Source organism: Symphodus melops (genome assembly GCF_947650265.1).
Source record: "Symphodus melops genome assembly, chromosome: 3".
Classification (NCBI taxonomy): Eukaryota; Metazoa; Chordata; class Actinopteri; order Labriformes; family Labridae; genus Symphodus; species Symphodus melops.
Genome location: NC_136693.1, coordinates 7,475,824 through 7,488,025, shown reverse-complemented (window position 1 = coordinate 7,488,025; position 12,202 = coordinate 7,475,824). Strand labels below are relative to the sequence as shown.

Below are 12,202 nucleotides of genomic sequence, written 5' to 3'. Positions count from 1 at the left end.
TCCTGGAAAACCAATTGTGAATGCATTCATTTTGATTGATACTTGTTTATGGGATCCATTCCTCATTGTCATGATATTTTTCTTTACATAGAACACTATTTTGTGTGTGTGTGTGTGTGTGTGTGCGCGTGTGTGTGTGTGTGTGTGTGTGTGTGTGTGTTTGTGTGTGTGTGCGTGTGTGTGTGTGTGTGTGTGTGTATGTGTGTGTGTCTGTGTGTGTGTGTGTGTGTACGTATGCTCTTTGTGGGTGTGGAGGGAGGCTTGGGAGGGCGGTGGGTTTTACATTAGGGAGTGTGTCTATGATGTAATCTAGTTTTTATTAGCTCTTAAAGCTGATACAAGCCCAAATCTGTTCAGAGTGGTTTATTTATCTTTAGTAACATATAGATATTTCACATCATTGGTTCAATGATTTTATTTCATGAGTCAGGGTGACCATACATTTTTATCTTTTTGTCCCACCCCCTGATCAACTGGGGGGGGCATCAGCCTCAGATTAGCTGTGATATTAATTCAGCTGATGGTCAGAGGGTTGGATTAGCTGCAGCCAAATCCATGATGCTGTCAAGGATTAAACATCACTGGACTGGACCGACTCCAGAACCAGACTCAATTTGCCCTCGACTGATCTGCAGTGATGCAAAAAAAGACAGCAGATGTGTGACATTTCAACTACTCATCCTGCTGACATGTTTATCTGAGATCACATTTAGTCACAGTGTATTTTTTTTACCTGTCAAGCGTGGCCCCTCTGCCCTCGCTTCTTCTCCAGGCTATAACACAGGGCTTTTGTTCTGGAACAGGTATGTTCACCTGGTAATCTCAGTTTATTTTCCATCAGTGTAAGCACGGCAGTCCTGCCAGCTCTGAACAAAGCTTCAGTAGTCCCTCTCCATGATGACCTCATGTGCTTGGTAAACAAAGGCTCACAGATTATGAGGTTAGAGGAAAGAATGGAAAAGAATGTACTGTATTCAAAAACAGCCAAGCTAAAGGTGTGAGTCGTCACTCACTGAATAGAGGACTATTTCTGGAGTGTGTGTTTCAGATGCATGCAAGTTACAAACTTAATTCACAGATTTATATTTTGTAAAGAAGAAAAGAAAAAGCAATTTCCAGACGTTTGAAATGTGATCGTTTTCTTCAACATGTTTCTCAATACTGAGGCCATGGCAGTCCAAATGAGCAATAACAGTATCCTCCAAACACTTTTCCATACCTGACTTAATGATGCAATGGCCCTTACTGAAAATAATAAAGTGAGAATCAGTCAGGAACATCAGTGAGTGCATGTTTGATCGGATCCCTCTGAGCTTGAACCAACAGGTTGTGATGGTTTGGCTTGGTTTATCCTTAGTCCTGTTTTAAGGAAAAGCAGACACATCCCTCTCTGTATGAAAATGGAGATAGTGCGGCTTCCTTTAAATTATGACTGAAGGAATTCTGATTTATTTTCAGGCATGAAAGCCTAAATGAAAGAAAAGAATTATACATCCTGTCCAAAGCTTTAACGAGAATAACAGCGTCCTCTGTTACAAAGCAGTCAGAGCAGGAATAATTCCCTCTCTATTGTGTTAAAAATAGTAAACCCATAATATCAGACACATTCTGCCAAGTAAAACCACAAGTACAATGCCTGTTTGTTGTGGAACAAAATCATTAGTAGTGCTGAAGGATCGGTTGGATTGACTGTGTGCTGGATTATTATTTTAAATGTAAGACCTGATAACATGTCTATAACTTTCATTAACAGAATCTAGCATAATGTTGCTTCTTATTCATGGAACTAGACTATTATTGAGTCCATAATGGTTCATCATGTCATCATGTTCATCATGTTTGATTATGCTTTTGGTAGATTTTTTAGAAATACAATCTAACAGTTTGTTTTTAACTCACTCAATCAAACCAGACCTGCAGTGCTCTTCAAAAAGCTTCAAAACGTTTGTTTCTGAAAGTAGCACAAGCAAATGGTGATTAAGTGGCGCCATCTGGTGGTTGAACATGCAACATACAGCTGCAGTGCAACACCAACGAATGTCCACTAGGGGTCAGAAACAAACTACTGACTGTTCGGCATTGTTGTAAGGGAGCAAGAGACAGATCATGTTTTCTATGACAAACACCCTTCTTACGACTTCTATTAGATCAATGATTTAAAATACATTTAATTTAGAAGGTGACTGAAACAGGTCACTTAAGTGCTATTTAAGTGTAAACTTTTGAACTGAAACTGGACCAGAATGCTTCACCTGTTTATAAGTACCTCCAACAGGTTTGATTTACCTGACCTTCAATCAACACAACGCCATAAAATCTGAAGTCCAAAAGGATAAATCAGATATATGCCTACTTAAGCTGATAACCATGGTGATATTGCATGGATTGCAAAATTGCATCGTTGAGATGGGACACTTTGATCAGCAGGTGGCTGATTCTACTTCCTCTCTCTTTGTTTCTTTTTTTTATTTTTTTTTATTTATGGGGGGTGGGGGTGGGGGGATAATGACATATTAAGGACGTCAGGGTCAATCAAAGGACATTACTGATTCCTGCAGGAGGTTAATATGCAAATACAGTCTTCTGTTTGGTTTGATCTTAAAGGCTCACTGTAGATGATAATAATTATCCTAATCATAATTGTAACAACATTTTCAGCTGAATATTAGATCATTTTCGCCTGCTGGTGTTTTCTGGTTTCTCTTAGTGTCACATAAGCAGATGTTCCCACAAACATTGGACACCGAATACAACATGAATAATGAACGGATATGCAGTGCAATCTAAAAAGTGTCATCTCACATAGAGAACATCCTGTATGATGAATAAATGGAGCTCCCGCCTCCTGGTCCCTGTTTGTACTCATATATGACCTGATCTCCTTTATTAAATGCCCAGTAGGACACTTCAGCTTTATTTATAATCAACAGACACTGATGATTCTGAGTTCTTCCTCCATTTGTTCTACAATGAGTTATGTTTACTATCGTGGTCCAATTTGTGCATATCAAAGCAGCACCTGCTGTTCCTGTAAACTTACATATCAACACTTGGTATGTTAAGACTATTTTTACCATTGTGCTTCTTTTTTTTTTATAAATGTGAATAAGTTACATGGTTTCTTTTCCGAAACATTATGAGAGCAGTATCCCAGGTAGCATATTGGCTCTCATTTAACTTTACTTTATTAACCGACCTTTAAAAGCATGCAGGTAGATATTTTATCATTAAAAGAACAAAGCCCATGGAAAAGGGATTTAATTGTCTGGGAGATGAAGAGACATTTATTTTTGTTGTTGTCAGAGGGATCACTCATGTCAGCTGAAATCATAAGTGATCTGGTAAACTGACTTTCACAATGTTAGTATTGATATAACCAAACATATAAAATCTTAATTACAGGCATAAAACAGCCAGCAACACATTAGACAATATTGAAAAAAAACAAAAACAACCAAAAACATTTTTTAGCAACCATTTCTTGAACATGGCAGCCAGAATGTTCTTAACACATTCAATATCCTTTATTATGGGTCAACAGATTTTAAGATTTAATGACCAACCTTGATACACACATTTTATAGGGAATTGAAATGAATTCCTTTTAATAAGCTCTGGATAGAATTTAATCACCTCCTTTTCTATCTTACTTATTTTAATTTATGCAGCCTATGTCAATAGAGTAATGGAAACTGTTTGGCGTATAAACAGTCATATCCTCTTTTGACTTTATGACACTGATATCACAGTCTGGAAAAAATCCTCCATGTATTTTTAATAGCTTTTGCCATGTGGTGATGATTAAAAACACATTTTTTTTACCACATGGTTGGTCATGAGACTGTCGACCAGTTTCCACTCACAGTTGCCATCCAAAGTGAGTCTGGCTCCAGATGTCACATGCAGTGCTTACTAGTTGCACAGACCTGCTAAATTTTTCCACCTGATGCTAAAGGATCCCTTACACACCCGTCGTTATCTGCGGGCCATAGGGGGCCGGGCCCGCCCACATAAATGCTTTTGCCCCCCCACTTGAGGCACAGATTTTTCTTTTCTTTTTTTAAACTAATTATGTTATCATAAATGCAAATTATGTTGCATTGATGTTGAATTATTTCTCAGTAAACATCAACAATATAAAGAAACAATGGTGTGATTGTGTTTGATGGGAATTTACACTAATTTCGTTCTTTGTTTTTAACCTGTACTGTAGCACTTTGAGATCTGTTGATGAAAAGGGCATTATAAATAAAAGGTATTATTATTACTCTTCTGACCCCGCATCACGCCTAGATAGATAGATAGATAGATAGATAGATAGATAGATAGATAGATAGATAGATAGATAGATAGATAGATAGATAGATAGATAGATAGATAGTCAGTCAGTCAGTCAGTCAGTCAGTCCTCTCACCATTTGGCTGTATTCTTTTTAATCTATATACAACTAAAACTGCCCAGAAGTAATATTTTTACACAATGTAAATCTAAGCCTCACTCATAAATTACTTAATCTGTCTGTAACAAACATCCTCGGCAATATCAATGAAATAAGATATCAATAAGAGTCTAATTTGTAGTTTTAAAATCCGATGCATGTTGATAAAGCTGGTCCCGTTGGTGTGTAGCACATGTCCTCCATATTGTGTTTCCTTCTCTGAAAACTGCAATTCAAATGATCCTCCAAAGAGTCTCCATTCAGGAGTTGATGGCTTTGGGTATTTTAACAAAGAAAACTTAGAAAAATAAGCAGTAGCATATTTTTAGAAACAAAAAACCAACCTAACATACCACACTAGTGATCGTGCTCCAAGTTCTCAAGGCAACACCCTCTTTTTAAAAAAAACAAAAAAGAAATACTGTAGTGTCCTGTAATTTAAAACATCAGTATAATGTTTATGGCCTTTGACAGTTTGCTTCAGGATGAGCATCACAATGCATTGCTAACTACAGTTCTTAACTGTTTTAGATCAAAACAGTATTTTAGTGTTAAAAATTGGCCGTAGATTCACAGCAATTCCTTTCAATGCAACTTTCAAATAAAGCTTATTGTTTTCTTAGTGCAAATACTCGTGATATCTTTCTGATATCGTTGTGCAATACCATCATACTATAGCCTACATTAACATAACATGCATAGTTTACCTCAACAGTGTCTCTCTCTGGATTACTTTGCTTGCTAATTTTGTTTTTAAATGTAGCATCATAGACTGTAAATATTACGCGCAGCATACACCCGCAAGTTGTCATCAACATTACAGTATAAAAAAAACTCTCCTTTGTCAACCAAATGAAATTGTTGAGTTAAATTATTTGCACTTTCTTTATGTCTTGTGACCAGACGATAGCTGCTGAATTCAAAAGCAGAAAAAAGGCGCAAAATAACAAGCACTCATCAACTAAAAACTGGCTAATTCTATTGAATTGGATTCATTAAAATAATCTCTTAATTTAGAATTGCATAAACATAAAGATTATATTTAATGCAACCAAAATAATCAGATACTATCTTAAACATTTTTGGTTGAAAGTTACTTAAATAATTGCCAAAAATTCAATGACACACTCATATTAAATACATTTTATCAGATATATTAAGTTAAATGTACATGACTACAGAATCATTTATTAGTGTACCGGGTCATATTTCTGTTGGTTGTGTTTAACGTGATTATTGCATGCTACACGAATAAAGTATAGGATTATTAAAATATGCGTACTGGCTGATAATAATTGTGCCCTCCCATGCATTTCATATGCCCCCCCAAGACTAAGGTCTGGCGACAGGTTTGATCCATCAACTCCTTCTTTCTTTTGTGTTACACAAGAAAAGTGAGTCAACTAATGAGGGTACAAGCTGTAGCTCAGATCTGATGATAGGTTATGAGTGACTATTAGAATGCATTCATAAATACAGTAAGGGCAAGTGTTTTCAGGGCAACAGAATAACCAGCATAACTGTCCTGAAACTCCAAGGTCATCTTTGTATTAGTTAAAGGTCAGAGAGTGGAGCTTTCTTTGTACAGTCAACTGATTTTAGTCAAATATGCATACTAGCTGCATGGGTAATGTAGGCTATTGAAACAATAAAACCCTTTTTAACTCTATTTCTCTCTCCTCTACAAGGTTAGGTAAAAGTGGGGGTTAGCATACTGTGAAGTGGTGCACTTAAAAAGACATGGACTTAATTTAAATAATTAAGATGACGTATCAAACCGGAGGTAATTAGATCACTTCACAAAGGTGAATATACAGAAACTTTATGGCTTCTTTTTAACTTCGAAATACAACTGAGGGAAATGTGTTCCAAGTGCTTTTTAAGCAAAGCTTTCCACTTAAAGTAAGCTGTAAGATAAATTATAAGAAAAGTGTGTGTGTGTGTGTGTTGGGGGGGGGGGGGGGGGGGGGGTGATACAATTTAAATGAAACTTTAACTTTACCGTATTGTATGGTAATGAATTTAAAATACAGAAATTGAACGATATAGTTTTCATTTATGGTATCATTAATTATTTTGAAAGTGCAACCGGAAATCCCATTATTAGTTGTTCCTTCTTCTGGGCGTAACACGTTCTGGACGTATTTTACGTCAACGTAACGGATGTATGTATGACAAAGCGAGCCGTGAGGTGGTGGTCCCCTTAAACATGTCTCTTCTCCCCGGGGTCGTCATGCTGAAAATGACCGGGGAGTGGAAGCTCCCTGCCGCTTAATTGAACGATTCGCTTCATTACAGTAATTCACCTGGAGCTGGAGAGCGAACAGAGGCAGGCCGGGCTCTTTATTTATTCAAGAGAAGATGGCGGAGTTTTCGCCCGTCCTGCCGATGCGGGATGGAGGAGGACGACTGGGCCAGCCTATCTTCCCTCGGTCCAGGTCCGGTTCCGAGTCTGAAAGCGAACTATCCCAGAGCCTGGCCCGGACAAAGATCCGATCCTACGGGAGCACAGCGAGCGTCACGGCCTCTCTGGGGGAGAAATACATAGAGCATCGGGTTACAGACAGTGATACCCTGCAAGGGATTGCTCTCAAATACGGTGTTACGGTAAGGTTGCTACACAAAAGTGCAATGTTAGATTATCCCCAGATGTTCACCATGTCCACTAGAACAGATTTAATTTTAATCAGAGTGAATGCATTTAATCTGTCCTCACTGACAGATATCATTATCACAACTCTTTTTCTCCATCATATGGACACTGATCTGTCCCCATCTTTCACCTGAAAGTCAACTCAATTACTCAAATAAACTCTAACCATGAAATGTCTTTAAACTTTGAGCACCCAGAGTTATATATATATATAGTTGTTTCATCAGCGTAGAAAATCTTAAAGGCTTATTTGTGAAAGAGGCTTTCATCCAACACGTAGAACTTTCGATGTATATAAAAAGTTTCACTTCATATAAAGGAGAGGAAAATAGATTTCACTTCTTGGTTTGACTTTCATGTTCACAACTTGTGCAAAATCAAGTGTGGTAAACCATTAGTATAGCCCACAGGAAGTGCAGTATATTCATGAGATTAACCCTGAGACGATCGGCTGCAAAAACCTGAATTTGAACACAGATAGTCCAAGTTTGAATTGTTTCACTGAAGTAAGTTTCGATGCGCTCTTACATGCTCAGAAGGCTGCTCGAACTGATCCTGCATTATTGCCTGATCAATAAGCAGCAGCAGCAGACACGTGTGACCCCAACAGGTGAATCCACAGTGGGATACTCTGTGGAGGTAAATAAATAGAGATGATCGAAGCTTCACACTTTAACACAGCTTCACTCTCTGTCCTTTGATTTATATGTTGCATAGAGCTAGTTGTGAGTCATCCACTGATCCTGCTGCAGCAAGACAGAGTCAGAACTGCATCTTATGAAACTTTAATTCATTGATCTGTCTTCTGAAATATAAACAATACATGATAATTTTAAAAGAACAATAAACCCTTTAGACCATCACTGTTATTTAACATTCTCAAACAGCTGCTAACTATCTTAACTTCTCACTCCACTTAATCTTTCATTCATTTTTTTTCTCTCCAGGTAAGAATGTATATTTAGCATTAAATATAGAACAATAACATGATTGTCCAGTGATTACTGAGAACAAAAGAAACCCCATAGATTTATCTAAAGGCTGATGCATGTCTTGTTGAAGGTTTTAAAAGATAAGTTGAACCTCAGTTCTCAACTCCAGTGTGAAGATAAAAACATGGGAGGAAGTTAGTTTGTTGTACGTGATGCTTGTTTGACTCACTTTATTTTCCTCTGTCCCTTTGAAACTCCAGATGGAACAAGTCAAGAGAGCCAATAAGCTGTTCAGCAATGACTGCATTTTTCTGAAGAACAGCCTCAACATCCCCGTGGTGTCGGAGAAGCGCTACATATTTAATGGACTGTCTCTGGAGTCTCCTGATGGCGACGCTGAAGCGGCATGCCAGGAGGCCGAGTCGCCCTGTGTTGTGACGCAGGACATCGAGGGACCCTCGCCGACCCCTTCCCCGCCCCCCGAGGACTCCAAACCACCCCAGCCAGAGGAGCTGTCAGCCAAAGACTTCTTACACAGACTGGACTTGCAAATTAAACAGTCAAAGCAGGCAGCGCGCAGGCTGAAAGAAGAGGAAGTAAGGTGAGGCGTTTAATGACCCGCATCAAACTGCCTCTTTCTCTGTGTGTGCAGGTGTTTGATTTCCCTTTTACGCAACATTACAAGTAATTACTTTTCTTGCTGCATCAAAACCATGGATGTAACCTCAAACTCTTGGTTTGGTTTAGGCCAGTAGGGGATCAAAAATACTGAGCTTGAGTTTGATGCTGGTTTGTAGCATCTTTATAGGTTTATAGGGGTTATCAAACAGGATATGTCTTTATATGTTTTAGGAAGAAGACGCACCGAAACAAGCGTCTATAAACCCAATTATAGAACAGTTACCCCCCAAAATGATAACAGACTACAACAGGTTGGAGCTGGCAGAGTGTCAGGTTTGCCAAACATAGTTTAATGTGATCAATCATTGTTGTTCCACCAATGACGTGCACTTTTTGAAATCTCTTTTACACTTTATTGGCCAGAAACTAAAATCTAGTTATTATTGTAAAAAGGAAGGAAAAAAAGGTATCGAACATCTCTTCATCTGCAGGGTCAGGTCTTAATGTTGTGTCTACAAAGGGACTAAAGATCGTCTTTGGCCTGAGCTCAGTCGTTGGCTGTCAGCAGGAAGAGAGGCTGAAGTGAACACTTTCTCGCACACAGAATCGTAGATAGCAATCAGGGTTCTGCCCTACAAGTCAGATGCCATGTTATGCAACAGTCAGGTATTTGGCCAGCTGAATCAGGCTTCAGACCCGGCGTGTTCGAACAGAAACGCTCTCACTTCTGCTGGACGCCTGGAATAACCCCATTTGTTGGTCGTAGAATCAGTGTAGGACTGAGTCACAGACTGTAGCGGTTTGTTCCACACACACACACACACACACACACACACACACACACACACACACACACACACACACACACACACACACACACACACACACACACACACACACACACACACACACACACACACACACACACACACACACACACACACACACACACACACACACACACACACACACACACACACACACACACACACACACACACACACACACACACACACACACACACACACACACACACACACACAGTACGAGCGTCTTTCTTTTTTCCCATTTCAGGCTCTCTCTCTGTGTGTTTCGCTCATAGTGTCATGTTTTCATAATGGACCCAGGCCCTCATTGAGCAGATGTTTAGTTTGATTTCCTTCCTGTGTGCTTCAGGTTATTATTACCTAAACAGTTTGGCAGCTGCACAGCCAGCATCAGTTGTTCCTTTCATATCTGATTGCTAACGGCTGCTCTGACAACGTGATTCAAAAAAGTTGAAGAAAAATAAATAAATCCACCAATCAGCTCTTTCTCTCTACATGTTTGCCTATCAGCTGAGGTCAATCTAAGCTCAGTGTTAAAGCTCAGTCTCTGACTCCAGCCGTGGCAAAGACGGACATGTGGAGCCACAGCCCGTGTAAGCAAACACAGCCTCATGTCGTTGTTTCCACATAGTCCCAGAGTCAACACAGACCGCACGCCTGCTGGAAATGAAACCAACCACAGTAATCTTCATCTTCTCTGTGGACAATCATTAATAGATCCATACATGTCCCTTTGTAGGGCCTGCATCTGTACACGTCATGATATCCCTCCATGACACAAACTCCGACTTTTCAAGAATTCAAGAACTTTATCTGTAAAGCACTTTTAGAAATAGGAGTCCTGCATAAAGCATGAAAGTCAGTAAAAGAAAGGATATGGATAATATGGTGGAACAACTTAGATTTGATAAAGTGAATGCAGGACACTATTAATGAGTAAAAAGTAAAGTGGATCAAGTTAGAGTTAAATCTGTGTTTATCTGGGAAATATGTGCATATATAGTGTGTCAATAGAAAGACGCCAGGTGTGACCCTGTATAGACAAATAAAAAACAACTCATAGAAACATTGTTTGAGCAGAAGTTTGTCTTGTGGGGGCGCCCTCACTGTATTTAGGAATGCATTCTTGTCTAGTTGTGTCTTGACACGAAAACAGAAGTCTGCAGCTTTGTGTTTTATATTAATGTTCTGTTTTCTAAGGACTGATGGAAACACGTTTTGTTTGTATGAAGGAGGTTAGAAGAACAAAAATGAGGAGGATGATACAGACTTATTCTCGACAAGATTGCTTCAAGAAATAAGTGAAATGAGAATCAGTTGGACTGATGGTTAGCTTCCTCGTCCTGAAAAGGAAACGGCACTCAGCATCTGATTCTCAATTCTTATTTGTGAAAGGTTTGATGCTGTCATCCATCAGGTTTTCTTTTTTTTGAGCCTTGATCTCTTAAACTCTCCTTTTCAGCCTCAGTTGATTTTGATTCTCACGCATTTCTTTACCCTGTTGTTCTCTTTGGCAGCCCAACCTTGTGAGTAGTAAAAGCACCGTATAAAGTAGAGAAAGACTCTAAAGAGAGAGAGAGATTTCTCCTCAAAGAAGTTTTATGACAGTGTTTGTTCACTGCACGTCGTTACCTTCATGATTGAGCTGAAGACGTCGGTGTGTGCCGCTCGCCCTTTGGCTCCGATGAGCCTTCAGCTGTGACCGAGAACAATACGGCTGCTTGGTTAAACTCATTCATTATTCACACACACGGTGCTTTCAGAATACTGGTTAAGCAGATGAAGAAAGACTAAGACATTAAAGAGTGGGTTTGTCTCTTTCCTCTGTGGGAAATCGACCCATAAATAAAAGCTGTTCTCTCTCTTTACGTCCGCAGGAGCAACGAGGATGACTACACGGCCCCCACGACATCATACCAGGAAATATGAAGGACCTGTCTGTTCACCTTTAGCTCTGTCTCTGACACTCATACATGCTCACAAACACACACACACACACACACACACACACACACACAGCCACAATCTTATTGGTTTTATTTTGTCTTGACCTTTTTGCTTTTACCAAACCCTCTTTGAGCAAGTGTCATGTTTGCCTTTTATTTATTGATGTGAAACTCTTCTGCGTATATGATTGTTATTGTTTTGTACAGCTGTAGTGGATGGCTGAGCAGTGCGAGGAGAACATCTCGTATAAATAGCTTTCAAGCACGCGACCCTCTCTCTTGCTACTGAAGCTGCTGTACAGAACCCACCTGCTGCACGTTTACACACACATATACACACATACGCACACGCACACACACGAGCATAAAGCGCTAAGCAACTCCAGGAGGATTAGCTTGTTAGACTCGCTAACTGCTTCTGATGTTCTAAATCCCCTATTACAATAATATCATCGGAAAGTGCATACAGGCCTTCATCAGTGTTTACCCTGTATGAGCTCACCCCAATCTGAGGGGAGGGGGGTGGGGGGGGTGTTTGACTCCAGCCTTTGGACATGTCCTGTTTGCCTCATTGAAGCTTTTTTTGTTCCTTTGCGATCAGAAGGGAGTGCTGTATTTTTTGAAGTGTGAATGCATTATTTATGTGTGCGGGAAACTGTATGTAACAGCTGTTATATTGTGCTTTAAAATTCTATTGTTTTATTTCTGAGAATAAATGTGTATTTAAACCAATAAGAGGTGTTTTTTTAATGAACTCGTGTGTGTGTGTGTGTGTTTTTTTTTTC

At 39.4% G+C, this 12,202-nt stretch overlaps 1 protein-coding gene across 1 annotated transcript; it reads left to right on the top strand.

Moving 5' to 3' along the window:
• The first annotated feature begins 6,540 nt into the window (after nucleotides 1-6,540).
• lysmd2 (LysM, putative peptidoglycan-binding, domain containing 2) lies at nucleotides 6,541-12,167 on the top strand. Its single transcript, XM_079340276.1, has 3 exons — nucleotides 6,541-7,045; nucleotides 8,284-8,624; nucleotides 11,349-12,167. Exons 1-3 carry the CDS (start codon nucleotides 6,800-6,802, stop codon nucleotides 11,398-11,400), a joined length of 639 nt encoding a protein of 212 aa, XP_079196402.1. The 5' UTR covers nucleotides 6,541-6,799; the 3' UTR covers nucleotides 11,401-12,167.
• Nucleotides 12,168-12,202: the final 35 nt, after the last annotated feature.

Bases quoted from the DNA above. Each gene is read 5' to 3' on its own strand.
- lysmd2 (XM_079340276.1), top strand. From the start codon at position 6,800: ATGGCGGAGTTTTCGCCCGTCCTGCCGATGCGGGATGGAGGAGGACGA. The intron at 7,046-8,283 runs GTAAGGTTGCTA...TTGAAACTCCAG, and splicing joins CTCTCAAATACGGTGTTACG to ATGGAACAAGTCAAGAGAGC. The intron at 8,625-11,348 runs GTGAGGCGTTTA...TTACGTCCGCAG, and splicing joins CTGAAAGAAGAGGAAGTAAG to GAGCAACGAGGATGACTACA.